Raw genomic sequence first — 17,505 nt, forward strand, 5'->3', positions numbered from 1 at the left:
ACCACGTCTGCTGTTCTGAGTGGGCTCAGCTCCACCCTGGTTTCTGGAATGAAGTTCCCTGAATACTTTGCAGAAGCGTTGGGCTAACACCACTGCCCTTGGTGCCTAATTCTCCCAGGCCTTGACTAACCCAGAGGCTAGAGAATCTGCCGAGCCTCTGCTACTGTGATTGGCTTAACTGAGGCTTCTTACAGCTTCTGTGAGTTTTGATATTTATATTTCCCTAGATGATCTTCTCTGTTCAGTGTCTTCTAATTTATGACCACAGAGGTTCAAGACATGACCTAATAGTTTTTTTAGCCTGTTAGTGTCTGTGGTTATTTATGGCCTATTTATTATTCCTGTTTCTCCTTTTCTTACTTAGCTTCACCAGAGCTCTATAGGCAGCTAGTTCTTTTCACATACCCAGTCCCTGCCAACACTGCTGTTCATGTGTTTGTATCTGAGGGTACCAATAGGGCACCCAGCAATTCAGCTGGCTCCACATGGTACACCTAAAGCTGGTGCTGTAAGACTTGCTGGGATTCTAGTATTCTCAGTTAAAAATTCCTTTAATGGAAACTGAGCCTGACAGCAAATGAGGACCCACCAGGAATGATCACATCCCTGGTGATGCCAGTGTTACAGAGCTGATTTCCTGGGCTCCGAAGGGATGTCATGTGTAAATGACACAAGAGATCTCCTGAGCTTCGACAGGGAAAAGTGCCCAGTAATTTAGCAGGACTGAGGGGTTGGGGTTGGGGGTGGGCTGGGGGGATTGGTTTCAGTTGAGGAAAAGAGGGATCTGAAAAGGAAGTTGTGGGCTGCCCTGGGAGGCATGGGCTCTGATCAGGACACATGAGCCCTGTTCAGAAGCCCCATGCTCCATGCACAGAAGGTTCTGAGGCCCCATTGTGCCAGAATCTAAGGGGATTCTGGTGCCCTACAACCTGCTGTAACTCCTCTGTGGGAACCTGTCACTCACTTTTAACTAACAACACAGCAATGTCAAAGGTCACTGAGTGTTACCTTCTTTCCCTGCTGTCTCTGGGTAAGCAAGCTGCTACATGGGAGATTCCAGGGTCCATGAGACCAGGTTCTGGCCTGATTTCACTGAGAGCTGGCAAAGAACTGATGGTCCTGGTCTGACTGCCCACCAGGAGTGGGGTGCTGCCAAGAGCCACATGACCTTGGAGGCAGATCCTTTCCCATCTGAGCCTCAGATGAGATCCCTCAGCCCCAGCTTATACAACAGTAGCCATGTGACATCTTAGGCAGAGAACTAAGCTGTGCCAGGTTCCTGATCCTGTGCCATAGGATAGATAGTTGCCTAAGCCACTGTTTTGTGTTGATACAGCTATATGGCGATACACCCATGACTTACTCATCTGTGGAAATGGACCCTCCAATGCCAGCTGGACCAAATCTGCCTCATTCTCACCAGGAAGACACTCATGAAGCCAAAGGCTCTGCTGGCACTAGGCAGGAGTTGGGTATTCCCAACTCAACCGCCTTTCTCCTGTCCAGCGTTCTCTGCATCTTGCAGAGGCATGTCAGTCACCAGTTCTGTTTTCCTTTCTTTCCACAGACATTCACTAGAGAAGATGCACATCCGGCAGAATCTACTCTTTAAGGAGGGAACTTACCATCCCCAGGAATACCATCTCCTCTTCCCTCTCCTTCACCGTTTTCTTGCTTTGATGGAAACCTCGCCAAACCTGCGAACCAATACATCGTTACTCCCATACAAAGTTCTCCTGTAGAAACTGCCCAGCTCAAGCATTGTGACAACCAACTCTAGCCCGCACTTGTGGATGTCGCTAGGATTATTTTTAAATGTTGGGATAACAGGCAACAGCTTTCTTTTCTTCTTCCCCCTCCCTCCCTCCCTTTTAATTTTTTTTCTTATTATTTATTCTTCTCTCATACAATACATCCCAACTGCCTCCTCCCCTTCCTCCACTCCTGCCAGTTCCTACCGCCAACACCTCCCATCTTCTCCCAGGTCCATTGCTCCTCTGTTTTCCGTCAGAAAAGAGCAGATCTCATGGGGTATCACCAAACATGGCACAGCAAGTTACAATAAGATTAGGCACAAACCCTTATATCAAGGCTGGGCGAGCGAGGCAACAGCTTTCTTAACTTTTTATTTTATGTTATGTGTATGAGTATTTCACCTACATGTATGTCTGTGCAATACATGGATGGGTACTAACAGCCACAGAGGCCTAAAGAGCCCATCAGATCCCCTGGAACTGAAGTTATACACAGTTGTGTGCCACCATGGAGGTGCTTTCAATAAACCAGGTCCTCTAGAAGAGCAGCCAATGCTTTAGCCACTGAGCCATCTCCACAGCCCCCACAGACAATAGTTTTAAAGAAGGATAATTACAAAAAATGTCTCATAGATGTCTTTGAATTTTACTTGGGATTCTTCAAGAGAAACGTCTAGAAGTCAGAAGAATGAGGCTGTACCTAAGGATAGCACTTCATTGTTTGACAATCAAAACCTTCCAAAGTAACAGCTTCCAAAAACTGTAAAACTCAAGCTTAGCTTAGGGTGCAGAGGCCAGAGATAGGAAGAAAGGGGTCTGCCTGTCCTTCTCACTGTCCTCTCTCAGGACTACCCAGACACAGCTGGGGACAAGGTCTTGCATACTCAGGCTCCCTATACTTACTCTCTTCTTAATTTAATTCAGATTTTGCCATATGGTGGTAGTTTGCATCTTCTCACAAGCAATCTTGCCCTCCACTAGGAAAAGGACAGGGTACACTGCAACACCATCTAAGAGGAAAGCAATTGGTCCCCGGGGTCCCGCTAGAAGGAATACCGAGGTTCTGGCTCTTAGGCTGGTGGCTGGAATGTGCTCAGTGGAGAGCTTGTCTTCAAGGACCCAGGCGTTGCTCCTGGCTCTCCCTTCCGCAATGGTCTCAGCATGGATGCAGTTTTTTAAAACCTTCATTGTGGGTTTACATCCTTGCTAGAGTCTAGCAACATTCTTTCCTACAATTATCGGTGCCCTTTTGGAAGTCTTTGAACACAGTGTTCTGCATCTTTAACTTCCAAGTTTACAACAAATAAAATAAAAACAACACACTGCTTCTCCAGGGTAAGCCAACAAATCTTTGTGGGGTTTACTAACTCAGCACAGCTTTCCTATAGGTAGGGCTCTGGGTTTTGAATTTTAGAGCTCAGCCACAAGGCTGGAACATGTTGCCTGCCCCCCAAATCCAGAAGCGCCCCCACATCCATACTTTCTGAATCTGCAGTGCCGCCAGGCTGGTGTCTGCTAGTTTCTGGCCCAGCAGCTTGATCTCCTTGGCTCTGCATTCCTGGAGGAAGATCTGCTTCATGAACATGGCCCTGAGGCGGCCCTGCCTTGCTCGCTCCGCAATCTGGATCATCTTGATAGCCTCTTCCAATGCTAGGCTCTTTACAGCGAATTTCTACAAAAATTAAAAAAAAAAATCAGGCAAATCACTATTTATACATGTTGAACTGGACCAGCAAGAAGGCTTAGCAAGTAAAAGCTCTTGCTGCCAACTGCGTACTGTACTATACTATAGCAACTGTAGACTGTGATCCCGACTTAAGGACTGTGTTCTAGATTGCTTTTCTGTTGTGATAAAAACCATGACCACAAGCAACTTGGAGCAGAAAGGGCTTGTTTCACTTCATCATCAAGGGAAGCCAAGGCAGGAGCTAAGGTCAGAAGCGTGAAGCCAACACCACAGAGACATGCTGCTTCCTGGCTGGCTTCCAGGCCCACAGTTAGATGCCGTTCTGGATCGCCTCGGCCCATCTGCTGAGGGATGGTACCATCCACAGTGGGCTGGGATCTCCTACAGCTAACAATCAAGGAAATGTCCCATATTAAAATGAAGAAAGGGAGAATTAGTTTCTTCCAGGGATAAGTTCCCAAATAGGATGTCCGATCTCAAGTGGTCATCTCAAGACACACGTACACATGAGCAAAGTTAAATGGACTTAGTAGGTTGCAGATGCATGTATGAATATATTGATATGTAATATATCATGTATAACATATATAACTGTATATACACACATTCATTATTTTATAATGAACTATAAATATATATATCATATAACTATATACAATTACATATAATATATATATATATGTCTATGTATATACATGCAACAATGGTAATTAAAGAAGAGACCATGAATTTGGAAGGATGGGGGAGTCCCTGGAAGAGTTTGTGGGGTATGGTATAAACACAGGGCTCATGCACAAAATTCTCAAAAAACCAAGCCAAAACAAAAATCCTTTGTAAAAAGAAAGTCCTCATAGACATGTCCACAGACCAATCTGATGGAAGCAATTTCACAGTTGAGGCTCCCTCTTCCCAAGTGTGATAAGTTAATAACCAAGGTTAGCCACCACGGACCAGACCACTATCCTTCCAAACAGAAAGTTAACTGACACACCAAAAGTTTAATTCCATAGCAAATTAGACCTGAGATGACAGAAATGTCAATCAGACATATTGATTAATGCTGGAGATTCCATCATTTGCTTAATGGGAAAATAGCAATGGAAGCCATGTCTCTGAGATGAGGACTTGAATGTACTACAAGTAAGAGGCTGAGGTCAGCAGCAGACGGCAGTGACTAGGATGTTAAACCACTCAGAACTGTTTAGTTCTATGTGTGAAAAGGTAGGGACTGGGGGCCGCAATGACTCGGTCTCTCTCAAGGCTGAGGAACTGAGTTTGAATTTCCAGCACTCAGCTAAAAAGCTGGGTGTGACAGTGAGTGTCAGGAACCCCAGTGCTGGGGTTGCATGTGGGGCATAGCCAAGAGGATCCATGACACTCAGTGGTCAACCGCCTACCTGAACCGGGGAGGTCCAGAGGTCTTGTATCAAAAAGTAAGGTGGAGAATGATTGGGAAATACACTCAACACACAAGTGCAGCACACACATGCACTTGTGTGCACATGAACAGCACACACACACACACATACAGCTACTGCTGTCCTAGAAGCGAGGGGGAAGCTGTGCCAGCATAGAGGAGCATCACGGGAGAGTGCCCCTGCAGGGTAGAGACACTTTTGCTACCACAGTCAGCCTTACAAGGGCTCTGGGGGTTTGAACTCAGGGCCTCATGCTTGTGAAGAGAACTCTACTCACTGAACCATCTCCCAGGCCCTTCTGAGGGTTTCTTAAAGGCCTTCTTTTCCCAGCAATAGTCTTTCTGGTGATCCAAATGTCACTCAGTTAGAACTCATGAAAGGCCAGGGAGCAGCTGAGAACACAAAGCAGGTTTTGAGTGTGTGAATTCTGAACTTTGTGGATTTAGTTTCTGACTTAACCCGGTGAATTAGAGATGAAAAAGCAAACCCAGCTGGTAATTGGCTCAGTCTTATGGCTCCCGATGTAACCCATGAAGCATTATCATTTGATTTTTATTTCATATAAAGTAACTATAACAAATCACTAACAACTACCCCAAAGTTGCACAAACCCTTATAGGCTTCAAACAGCAAGCGGGGAGGGGCAGCTCTTTCCTCTACTTGAGAATAAGGTAAGTGTTCCCCAGACAGTTGGGGGTATGGAGGAGGAGGAGGTTAAACAATGAAAGACATTTCTTAGAATGGTACAAACCACATCTGGGAGGTTCAATCCACATTCATTTAAGATCCGAGCGAGGATCTTCTCTCTTCCTTTTATGACGTCTAACTTCTCCTTCAAAAAATACCTGGGTATGGGGATGTCCAACTGTTGCTGAGGAAGAGAGAATAAACGTAAGACCATTCTGTCAGGGTCCCAGGACTCAAATCCACCGAGAATTACTGCAGGATGAGCAAATTGCGGAGACTTGCTTGTGGGAGGTGTGGAGTAGGAGATGGGGGTGAGGGGATGGGGGGGATGAAGGTGGGGGGATGGGGGTGAGGGGATGGGGGATGAGGGATGGAAGATGGGGGATGGGGATGAGGGGATGGGGGATGAGGGATGGAAGGTGGGGGGATGGGGGTGAGGGGATGGGGGTGAGAGGATGGGGTGAGGGGATGGGGGTGAAGGGATGGGGTGAGGGGATGGGGGTGAGGAGAATGGGGTGAGGGGATGGGGTGAGGGGATGGGGGTGAGGGGATGGGGGTGAAGGGATGGGGTGAGGGGATGGGGGTGAGGGGATAGGAGTGAGGGGATGAGGGATGGAAGGTGAGGGGATGGGGGTGAGGGGATGGGGGTGAGGGATGGAAGGTGGGGGGATGGGGGTGAGGGGATGGGGGTGAGGGGATGGGGGTAAGGGGGTGGGGTGAGGGGATGGGGTGAGGGGATGGGGGTGAGAGGATGGGGATGAGGGGATGGGGATGAGGGGATGGGGTGAGGGGATGGGGTGAGGGGGTGGGGGTGAGGGGATGGGGTGAGGGGATGGGTGTGAGGGGATGGGGTGAGGGGTGGGTGATGGGGGTGGGCTAGAGAAAAGGTAAGAGTGCTTGCTGCACAGCATGAAGACCTGAGTTCAAATCCCAGTGGTCACACATGGGAACATTCTGAGTAACTCATAGGCCAAGGGCAGGGTGGGATGAAGATGTCCTGCTCTTCCTCCCCATCTTTCTTTCTGGCTCTAGCTTTATTTGATCCATTCTTGGCAGCCAACTGAGGCTCTGCCAGCCTGGGAGGACAGTATCACAGAGACACAGATACCATCATTATCTGGCTTCAGATTCTCTCAGGGAAGGTCTGACTGGCACAGCTCCCCTGGTGTCCCAATCTCTGTGGTGAGGACTTAAGTCTACCATACAAACTGCTGGGGGGTGGCCAGAAAAACAGCAAGGAGCGTGGGCTTTGTGAGAGAATGGCCGCAGAGGCCACGTGCAGAGGATGCCGGCAGAGGATGGTCTAAAGGCAGACACATTCCCAAGGCTTGCTTCTTTGCCAGGACACTGTTCACGGAACCCAGACTCTACTGCTGGCCAGCATTCTAGCCCCTGCATTCAAAGACATCATATGGCTTGTCCACCAGGTCCAGGGCTGGTGGGAAACACTGTTGATGTCATCCTATAACATAGACTTCCTGAGCGATGTCTGTTCCCGTCACCCCTCTCCTTGCTGGGCATAATTGGCTTCTCACAGCAGCAACATTTCCTAGTTGTGAGGAAGGTGACCAGCTGAAGCTTGGGGCAGTGTGAATAGTGGGGAAAGTGGAGAGAGGCCAGCATGGGAGTCCCCAAGCCTCTTTAGACTGTAACCGTTTAACAGCCTTGAAATTAGATTTAGACAGTGAATGTCACCTTACTAATTCAATTTGGACTATAATTCAATAAACAGTGATTCCACATTTGACCCAGGCTGTTCTTCCTCTTTTCCCCGGGTGAGCCAAGCACACCTGACTGAATCTGGTTCGCTTTTGTTCTTAGAAATGCAGGAAATGCACATGCAAATTCTGGAACGTCTCCACTCTTTCCAGCTACTTTCTTTATCTATTCTGATGCCATCAGATAATACTGCTAGAAGAATCTTCTCCAGCAAAAGGAATGGCCTTTACAAAAGTCAAACTATTTTCAAAGTGAAGAAGCCTTAAGTCCTGTGTAGAGACATTTTGTCTTTTTAACTTTACCCAAGGCAATCAATCACCCTTTCAAAACTGAGGGTGAGCTCACAGGGCCTATTGCTGGAAGAAATAAGGTGTCTAGTGGTCCTTGAAAGTCCAGCCACCAGGATATTAGAGAAACCTCAGGCAAATGTCTGTCAGCAAGGGGAAAAAGGTTCAGTGGCAGGGTCTGAGTGACCACAGGAGATGCCCAGGTCACTAGGTGGCAGAGGGAGGCTTCCTGGGCAATAAGGAGGGATACCTTTTTCTGCAGTACCTAAGAAACAAAGGCCATAGCTATAAACCCTCTGGGTCAGTACTGACCCAAAGCAAACGAAGAGAGTCACCCAAGCTGCGCACAAGGTCCAGGCCATCCAAGACTATCATCTAAGTGATGATGGGGTAGTAGAAGGCAGAAGGGCATTGCAGACTCAGAGAGTTGGGGGCATGGCCCAGGGAAAATGGGAGACTTTGGGCTATGGAGTATTTTTGAGAGGGTCAGCCTACTCCATTTCAACCATCTTGACATAATGGCATCTCTGTGATAACAGGACTTCATTGTCAAACAGACCCACGGACGGTGCAAAGACCTGTCTACACAGACAAGGAAGCACCCAATGCCTTCCTCATGATGGCGAGGTTTAAGCAAAGAGAATGTTCAGGCTTTTAATTCAACAAGGTCATCACATGTTAACACGGCTAAGAGTCTGCAGACAGTGGGACACAGCCTCAAACGCCTTATTTCCAAAAAAAAAAAAAAAAAAAAAAAGCCTACCAAGGGAACAGTGACAAAAACACTTACAGGAGCCAACTTCAGGTCCTGTAAGATGTCATCAAAATAATGGAACTCTGTCATTTCCAACTCCACCATCTCATTCTTCAGTTCCAGAATGCGACCCATCACTCCATCCAGGATCTTGCGAATCAGCAGGCGTTTCTGCGGATGGACTATCTGGTCATAGACATTCTCCATGTTCCTGAAGATCTGCACATACTTTATGTAGAAGGTGGCTAACATCTGGAAGACTATGACCTTGTTTCTCTGAGGCTCAGTCATCTTCTCAGACTCTTTGTCAAGCAGAGTATTGAGGGCTTCCTGGGTCTGGTGCCACATTTTATTGTACATTCTGAAGGAAGACACAGAGTTTAGACAACCTCATGTATATACTTGATCCCACTGGGCACCCATACTGGCCACCTGGCATCCTAAAACAGAACACACAGGCAGGTGTGGGCTAAGAACACAGTGAATGGCTGGAAGGTTCTCTAGCCTTTTGCTATGCTCACATTTGTCTGTTTCCCTACAACCATTGCTATGATTAGTAGTTTTTAAAAGCCTCTTTATAAATAATGTAACTGTTCTTCAGCATGTCTGTGAAGCCAGTGTTACTACACTAATTTAAATAATAAAGTAATGTATATCCAGAACAATTAACTGATTTTAACTGATTTAAATATAGATGTGTAGATATGATGGAGCGTGCATTGAAACTACCATTTTGGAAAGTAATTCCGCATTGCCTTGTAAAGTTGTATCTGTGCAGACTCTGTGGATAAAATTTTTGACTACGTATCAAGTATGATTGTAGCAATATAATTTTTTTCTGCACTGGGGAATGAATTCAGGACTTTGGGCATACGAGGTGAATACTTTACCATCGCAATATAGCCCTAGCCCTTTAGAATCTTGGTGTGTGTGTGTGTGTGTGTGTGTGTGTGTGTGTGTGTGTGTACAGGTGTGTGGAGGCCAAAGTTCAACCACTATGTCATTTCTCAGGAGACAAAAACCTTGCTTCTTGAGATGCGGTCTCACTGGCCTTGGTATTCATCCCATAGTCTAGACTGGCTGGCCAGTGGGTTCCAGGGATTCCTCCTTTTTCTACCTCCCCAGTGCTGGAAGTATAAGAGTGTATCATCATACCCAGCCTTTTTTTTTCTTATTTTTAATAAATTCAGTTCTCTATGCTTGTAAGGCAAACAGTTTACAGGGTGAGCTATCCCTCCAGTTCCAGTATTGTAAGACATAATAACAGTGGAAGTCTGAGGCTGATGGCTCAGTAGTTGAGAGTATTAGTTGCTCTTGCAGAGGACCTGGGTTCAGTCCCAGCACCCACACAATAGCTCACAGCCTCCTACAACTCCAGTTCCAGGGGGTCTGATGCCCACTTCTGTCCTCAGCAGGCATGGCATGCAGGTGGTCCACAGACACACGTACATGAAGACAAAACACTAACACACATAAAACAAAACATTGTTTAAGGAAATAGCGAAGGTCTAGAGATAGCCCACCAATGAGATGTGAATAACCACAATAGGTCAGCAAACTGTTACACACAGATGTGAGACAGTGTGGATGAACCACAGCTAAAGCCAACAGTTGCTGTCCTCAGAACCATCACAGTGTATGAGAAGTGAGGGTCTGACGGGTCTGTGCCTGCTGGGGTCTCTTGCCCCACTCTACTGGAGTCCATACAACAAGAAGCTTGTTGAATGGGTTTATAAATGCGGACTGTTCCATGCCCTTCTGGGATGAGGCAGCAGAAGGCTGGAGACATCATTCACCACAGGTACCATACCATCCCCTTTCTGTCTTCTCTGTTGATAGTTCTAGCTTTAGATTTGCCTAATATGCCTGTTCTGACTGAAGTAATTACGGGGGAGATTTTCCTCTCCCACATTTTTGCCTTTCACACTTAAGATCTAAGGCTGAAATCAGCTCGATATCATGGGTGTCTGGGCAGAGGCTGCTCTGGAAAGGATGAATGCCCTGTTCCTTGACTCTGAGAAGCCAGAGTTTGAGGACTTGGACGCCCTTGTGGCTCCAGCTTAGACACTTTCCAGGTGTCCTAGTGCCTGGTGTCCAACTACCTGTGTGCATGTGTCATCTTCTGCTGGACCTGGAGCTGCTTAGCCACCTGCTCCCTGGAGTGTGAGAAATGGGGCTGGGGGTGACATGACCTGATACAGCTCTACAGTCAAAGCTCCTTCCAGCCCCCTCAGAAGCTCCAGGGCATCACCCTTGCAGGGGAGCTCTGGCTTTGGGTCCAGCTCCCCAACTGCTTCTCGCCTTGAGCCCATCTCTCCCTCTTCAGGGTGCCTGATGGTTCTCAGCAGGTACTCAGGTGCTCTTTCTCCTCATGAGTTCCCAGCCTTTCAAGTCCTTTGTTGTCACTCAACAAGCAACTGAGGGAGCACTGGGGGAGAGTACTCATACTCAACCACCTTCAGATTTCTCTGACATCTCCCCGCCCCCCAACCCGTTCCTCAGAATTGTTGCTCTACTATCCACTGTGCTGATAAACTGCAGTGGCCCCTGGCTGATGCCGGATTGTCAGTGCTGCTTTGGTCTAACTGGCCCAGTGATAGATGTGGCCCTTGATGTGAGAAGATTTTCAGGGTCATGTGGCCATGGTTACAGTGGTATGATGGTGATGGTGAGGACTGTGGTGGTGATGATAGTGGTAATGATGATGGTGGTCATGGTGGTTAATGATGGTGATGGTGGTGATAGTGGTTGATGATGGTGATGGTGGTAATGATGGTCATGATCATAATGATGATGGTGTTGAGTTAATGGTGATAGAGGCAGTTACTTATTATATACCCCTTCAGCCACACGTCTGAGAGCTTTCCATATAATAGTGCATGCCCTCCTCACAATACCCTTCTGATACAGGTAAATGATTTTCCTGGTTTAGAGATTCGGAAGCCAGAGCATTCAGAAGCTACTGCTCAAGTCATGGGGGTTGAGGGTACACCATGTTGTGGTGTTCCGGCCTTAGGGTTCATTGTTGGCTCTTTAAGCTTTACAGTTCCCGATTGTCAGGAGGAAAGCAAGCATGAGCAAAGACACAAGGTTACTATGAGAAGCAAAGATTGCATAAATCCCAAAGCAGAGCTTTTCCTCCCCTCCATCCCACTGAGCTAGGATGCTGATTCAGGCACCCGCCCCTCCATCCCACTGAGCTAGGATGCTGAGTCAGGCATCCGCCCTTCCATCCCACTGAGTCAAGATGCTGAATCAGGCATCCACCACTCCATCCACACTTCCAAAGCACCACACTTCCAAAAATTCAACAACAATTAGAGGGCTCTTCTAGTGAAAGAACTGGGTAGCTTCTCACGGAAGAGAACAGGAGCCTTAGGAAGTCTGAGCTATGGCTACTGCAGGACACTCCCCAACTACTTAGTGGTTAATGGTAGGTATCACTGACCAGAGGCGATGACTGTCCACGGAAGAGCAAGACCCACAGAAGCAACTGTGCACCTGCTCAAAGCACAGGCGTGCCCGACTTTCTGCATCTGTGTGTTCACACCTCAGAAAGAAAAGCAGCAGGGGAGGACAGGAGACAGCACAGATGAGCAAGTCAAAGATGATATCAGACCTGGACAGAGGCAGCGGTGGCTGGCCATCTGCCTGGAGAACACAACGTCACGAAGGGTGTAAAGTGAGAAGGAGGTCATGTCGCCAAAGCCCAGACTCCCAGGATCTGAGAGGAACACAACCTAAGACGGCCACTGGCCTGAGAGAACACAGCCTGAGCATACCAGCAGGCCCCACAGCTGGTAGCATCAAACACAGAAATATCATAGGATTTAATTTGGGGACAAACTAGGGCTTGGGGCCTCAGCCAACACACACGGGGGCAGGAGAAGAGCACAGGCTGATTTCCATCAGGACTCGGATCTGAAACTCCATTCAGCAAACCAAACGCAGGCAGAAGAAAAGCATCTCTAACCAAGGCGGGGGGGGGGGGGGGGGGGGGGGATGATCTCGGAATGACTGCGGCTCAGCATACTCCACTTTCAGCCCTAGAATGTCGAAACCACAGGGTAGTTACGGGCATTTGGGAAAATACTCAGCACACTGACAGACAGCCCATTCCTGAGCAAAGACGTCCTGTGCACACTAAAGTGACGGCTGCCACAGGATGCTGAATCTAGGGACCACTGCATCTTCACCAGGGAAACACGAGCAACATGGCCCTGGAGATTCGGAGTAAAAGAGGAAGAAGGGGTTGACAAAACAAAAAAAGACCTTTAACGCTGCTGTTTATAAATGACATAACTGCCAAATGCAAGAAGATCATAACAGAGATTGAAACAGCACGGTCGCAAGGCTCAGACAACCCTACATAAAGAAGGGACCGAGAAAAAATAAAGAGAAGTCCCGGCTCTATCCCAGTTCAAATAAAGGGCGTTAAAGAATACTGGGGTGGGGGGCTACATGGATCTAGCTGAAAAAAGGTTAGAGTACAGAAGTCAAGAACAAACAGAAGGCAAGATCTGCTCCTGCTCAAAGACATAAAACATAAAAACAGCACAATCTGGAGGCTGGTATACAAATTTAATATGAACAAGAACCCAGGAATGATAATCTAAGAATAAATATTATAATTTTAATGTGGGGATGGAATAAACAGTAAAAGACGAAGGGTAACTGTCTTGGTAAGTTTTCTATTACCATAACACACCATGGCCAAAGCAACTTAGACAGGGCTCATGGTTCCAGAGGGTTAGAATCCATGACTGTCATGGCAGAGAGTGTGGTGGGGGGCTGGGAGGCATGGTGCTGGAACAGTAGCTGGGAGCTTCCACCTCATCAGCAAGCAGGGAGTAGAGGAGCTATATGGGAATGACATGGGCGTTTGAAACCTCAAAGACCGCCTCCTGTGACACACCTCCTCCAACAAGGCCACACCTCCCAATCCTCCCCAAATAGTTCCACTAACCAGGAACAAACATTAAAACGCATGAGCCTATGGGGACCATTCCTATTTAAACCACCACAGCAACTTGTACTTCAAATTGCTTATCCTTGCAGCAAGCACTACAAAGAGGCTTCCTCCTAAAAGCATGGATGGTGGCTTGACCCCAGCCAGACCCACATGCATCAACAGACTCAGGCTTCAGGCATGGAGATCCACAGATGCCCCAGTGGAACAGAAGGGCAGGGTGAGTAGGTACTGTGATGGGGAGAGCCAGCTAGACAGGCTCACAGAGGGTCTGTGCCCTCCACAGAGTTTATGCCTTCATGAACCCACTTCAGCCAGGGAAAGGACCACAAGGAACGTTCAAGGCTATGGCAGACTGGCTGTTGCTGGAACATTGAGCCAAAGGCAGTCCTGGTGACCGGAGCCTCACAGGTCTCTCTGGGCTGAAGCCTCTCTCTTCCTCACCTGAGCCTTTCAAGGAACCTAAGGGCGTGGTGTGGCTGATGGGAAAAACAGAGTGCTCAGTGAGCACGTGGATTCCATGTCTTGGCCTGATGATTTCTTCACCACTGAAGATGGCTTTCCATTACTTTCTGACAGACCTGTTCCCTAGAGTCTAGGGCCTCCTGCCTTGATCCCTTCACTGTATCTGTAGCCACACTCCACCACTCTGGCTGCCAGCGACCTGACTACCATGCCTCAGCCACACCAGCCTACAGAGTGCTGGCCTCCTTCACAGACATGGTGTGGCATGATCTCACACACGCTCCCTGCAGTGTCTGGTCCTTTGGCTCATGTGGAATATATGTGATGATAATGTGAGGTGAGGGACACTGCAAGGCACTAAATACGAGGGTCATGGAGACACATTTCACAAACCATCAGGAACCCTGTCTGCCATGAAGCAACACAGGGGCTCTAGTATATTTATGGTGCCGTACAACCATCACACTGTCCAGTTCTAGAATGTTTACATCACTCCAAGAGAATCCTGTCCAGACAAATAGTCACTCTTGAGTCTGCCTCCTCCAGCCCTTGGCCATGAATCCCAAGATCGCCTCAGTTGGCCGTATGTAGACAGTGCCACACAGAACTGTACATAACACACACACACATCCTAAGTGAAAACCTATCTCAGTAGTATGGCACACTACAGATATGTGGGAGTTCCCCTCTTGATTAAGAGTTGACCAGGCCGAGCATCCAGAGAACCAGACATCATAAATCATTAGCCCAGGAGGAGATCCACCTTCAAAAGTCATAGTACGGTGTCTACTTAATTCCGATGGCTTTTGATGCCTCTATGAAGCAGAGGGACTGTAAGCTGACCCATCTTAACTTGGGAGCTGTCTATAAAAGGAGTCTGTCCTAATTCACTCTCTATGGGTGGCTTCCTACCATATACTGTGTAGCAAGTTCACTCACGCTGTAGCACAAGCCGGGACTTCTTTTGGTCTAATGGCAACAACCTGTGATGCTGTGGGCATACCTTTATGAGGCTTACCCGCCACCAGTCAAGGGACCCGTGGGACATTTCTGCTCTGTCTTGAGCATGGGGATGATGCTTCAGTCATACAATTCTTTGTGTGGGCATGGGTTCACACCTTTGGTTGTGGCCAGGTGGGGGTCAAAGGGGAGAGTGCAGTAATGGTAAGGCTGTCCTTCTTTTCAAGATAGCTAGGTACAGGCAGACTATGCCACCTCCTGAGCCCATAAATCCTTAGGAGTGGACCCCCATCCCCAAGGCTCCGAGAGGCTGGGTCACAGGTATGATGGTGTGGAGAACTTAGGTATATTTCAACCCTGAGACTGCCTAGTGGTTTTAAAAGCTCATGATGGATTTCAGAGTTGAGAACATAACCTAGAAATGTGACAGACTCTGGTCAGGAGGGCAGTGGGTAAGAGCCGAGAAAGACCACATGGCTGTTCTCTAGCTTGATAGATTTCTTCCTGCCACTGATGGCTAGGGAGGGACCATAAACTGAGTTTCCTTGGGATGTCTACGTGTGTAAATGGGGATTATCTCCCACCACTGACTGATAATAAAACCTTCTCTACTTCCCACTGGGTGCATGGTCACTGTTTTCTGCATGCTCCGACCACCTTCCTGCTCTGAGAGAGACCTGGCTTTTTCCTTACCTATGCTCCTCTCTCTCTCTCTCTCTCTCTCTCTCTCTCTCTCTCTCTCTCTCTCTCTCTGTTGGAGAGTTTAGGTGGCTGCCATTACTGGCCTTCTCTCAGAAGAGCTCTTTTTTTTTTTTTTTTTTTTTTTTTTTTTTTTTTTTTTTTGCCTTCCCTTTGGATGTTTGGCTACACTCAGTTTTGGTTTGCAAAATCAGTACCCAGAGCTGTCTGCTGGCCCACGCGCTCCCATTGGCTCTCACCATCAAGGGTGACACCCACCCACTCCTGGCCTCCTACACTTTCTCGGTTCCTTAGCTACCAGACATTTCTTTGGTACCCCAAAATAAAGTGTTTTCACGTCTAAGGACTCTGTCCTCTGCCAGGGTGACCATCCTATCACCTCTGTGGGGAAACTCTCAGGCCTCCACTGCACTGGCTCCCTTCCTGTCTCCAGAATGATCTTTCCAGCCCGTCATACCACTGTTAGTGATGAGCATGGACCTGATGCCGCTAATCTGCTTCCATTCTAGGCTTTCCACCGACTCACCCCAGCAGCACGGAGCAGAGCCTGGTCTTCCTCCCCGCACCGTTTTCCCACGGAGGGAGGCTTTGGTTCCTTTTCTGTTCGCTCATCTTCCTGCTGTCCTGGGCTTGCCCCTGTTCCATGTCTCATACACACCATCCCGTGTCCACACCATCAAGTTCCTACTTCATCTCCAGGAAGCTTAGACCTGATGTTCAACAGCCTTCATCCGGCCCCATGGGTCTCCGTCCGCTCTCCTGATCTCCCCATACCCCACTCCTCACCCCAAGCCTCATGAGCTAGGAACATCCAGGCTTAGGTTTCCTGGAAGCTGGCCCAGTGCTGTGGTCGACGGCTGCCACAAATGGATGCTCTAAGCCAATGCCCTGCATTGTGCTGGGATTTGTTAACAGTACTCAGAGCTACAGATTGCAGAGTGGTTGTGACCATGGCTGGGGCCTGGGACTACTCCACTTAGTCATACCACATACTCACAATACAGGACCACTGCAGAGCCGAGTGCATTAGGAGGTGAGAGAGACACACTCAGCAATGGCCTGGGGACTAGGCTGGAAGCAGGGTGCTGATGCTTCCTCCAGATCTTTCAGGAATGTAGTTTAGGGTCTGGGGTTCTCACAAGCAACTCCATAAGTAACAGAAAAGCTGCCTGGGTTGGCCATGGGCATGGGACAGAGGCCTGGGGGTAGGTCCTACCCTGGGGAAGGAGGGAAACAGTCCAGTGTTCCTTGCCAACAAGACAGGGATAATCGATTCTGAGGCATATTGAAACTTATGAAAGGTTAAAAGGAGGAGAGAGGAGGACCGTGGAGAGGAGGGTGAAGAGAGGAGAGGAAAAGGCTGAAGAAGCCACCCTGGAGGAGCCGCAGAGGCTAACAGGTAACCCACCACTTACTGGTTCGACATGGCTGGCCTCTTTCTCTCTTTCCTTCACCCACCAGGAAGCTCTTCCTCGCCCTCTGAAGGCTGACCTACTGTAGAGGTCAGGGAACCCCCAGGGGTTCCCGGGGGTTGGGAGTTCCTCTGGAGGGAGGGACAGGGACAGAGTACCGCCTGTGGTTTGGGGCCTGGAAAGGCTTGGTTGGAGAAGTGGATCACCCTGCAGCCCACCTCCCGGGAGCGCAGACACAGACTGGGGTTCCCTCGCTCTGGTTGCTGCCTGGGCTCTGGAACCTCGCTTCTCCCACTAGAGCGGCTCCAGGCCGCCCTGGCAACGGGAACTCTACGCCTACGCGCGCTGCCCTCACGCGTGTCCCGTTTCCTTGGCAACTGCAAGGCAGGGGGGCTGGTGAGGAGCTGGGGGCGGGGCAGGTTCTGCAGCTGGTGGAGTAGGGAGCTACGTCCGGCTTTCCAGGTCCTACTGGTCCCACCTGTCTCTGCCTAGGGTCTTGGACACGGACCTTCCTGATGGCAGACCTTAGTCTTCCCATCTCCAGAGTGAGCGCAGAAGTCACTCGTTCGTCCCGCACTCCGGCACGCACAAAGGGGCCAGCTCTCCAGAAGGGGAGGTACCCTGTGTACGTGGGCTGTTAGCAACCGGCAGGGAGGCTTTCTTTCCTGCCTCCTCTTTCTCCCTCCTTGGTTAA

At 48.8% G+C, this 17,505-nt stretch overlaps 1 protein-coding gene across 1 annotated transcript in view; it reads right to left on the bottom strand.

Moving 5' to 3' along the window:
- Nucleotides 1-17,090, bottom strand: part of Iqca1 (IQ motif containing with AAA domain 1) — a 126,757-nt gene extending 109,667 nt beyond the window's left edge. The window contains exons 1-5 of the mRNA XM_036173484.1: nucleotides 16,815-17,090; nucleotides 8,343-8,667; nucleotides 5,611-5,730; nucleotides 3,235-3,426; nucleotides 1,626-1,697 (exon numbers count right to left, since the gene is read on the bottom strand). Of these exons, the coding sequence (XP_036029377.1) occupies nucleotides 1,626-1,697; nucleotides 3,235-3,426; nucleotides 5,611-5,730; nucleotides 8,343-8,667; nucleotides 16,815-16,825 (720 nt within the window). The 5' untranslated portion in view covers nucleotides 16,826-17,090. The remainder of the gene's footprint in view (nucleotides 1-1,625; nucleotides 1,698-3,234; nucleotides 3,427-5,610; nucleotides 5,731-8,342; nucleotides 8,668-16,814) is intronic.
- Nucleotides 17,091-17,505: the final 415 nt, after the last annotated feature.

Source organism: Onychomys torridus, chromosome 23 (genome assembly GCF_903995425.1).
Source record: "Onychomys torridus chromosome 23, mOncTor1.1, whole genome shotgun sequence".
Taxonomy (NCBI): domain Eukaryota; kingdom Metazoa; phylum Chordata; class Mammalia; order Rodentia; family Cricetidae; genus Onychomys; species Onychomys torridus.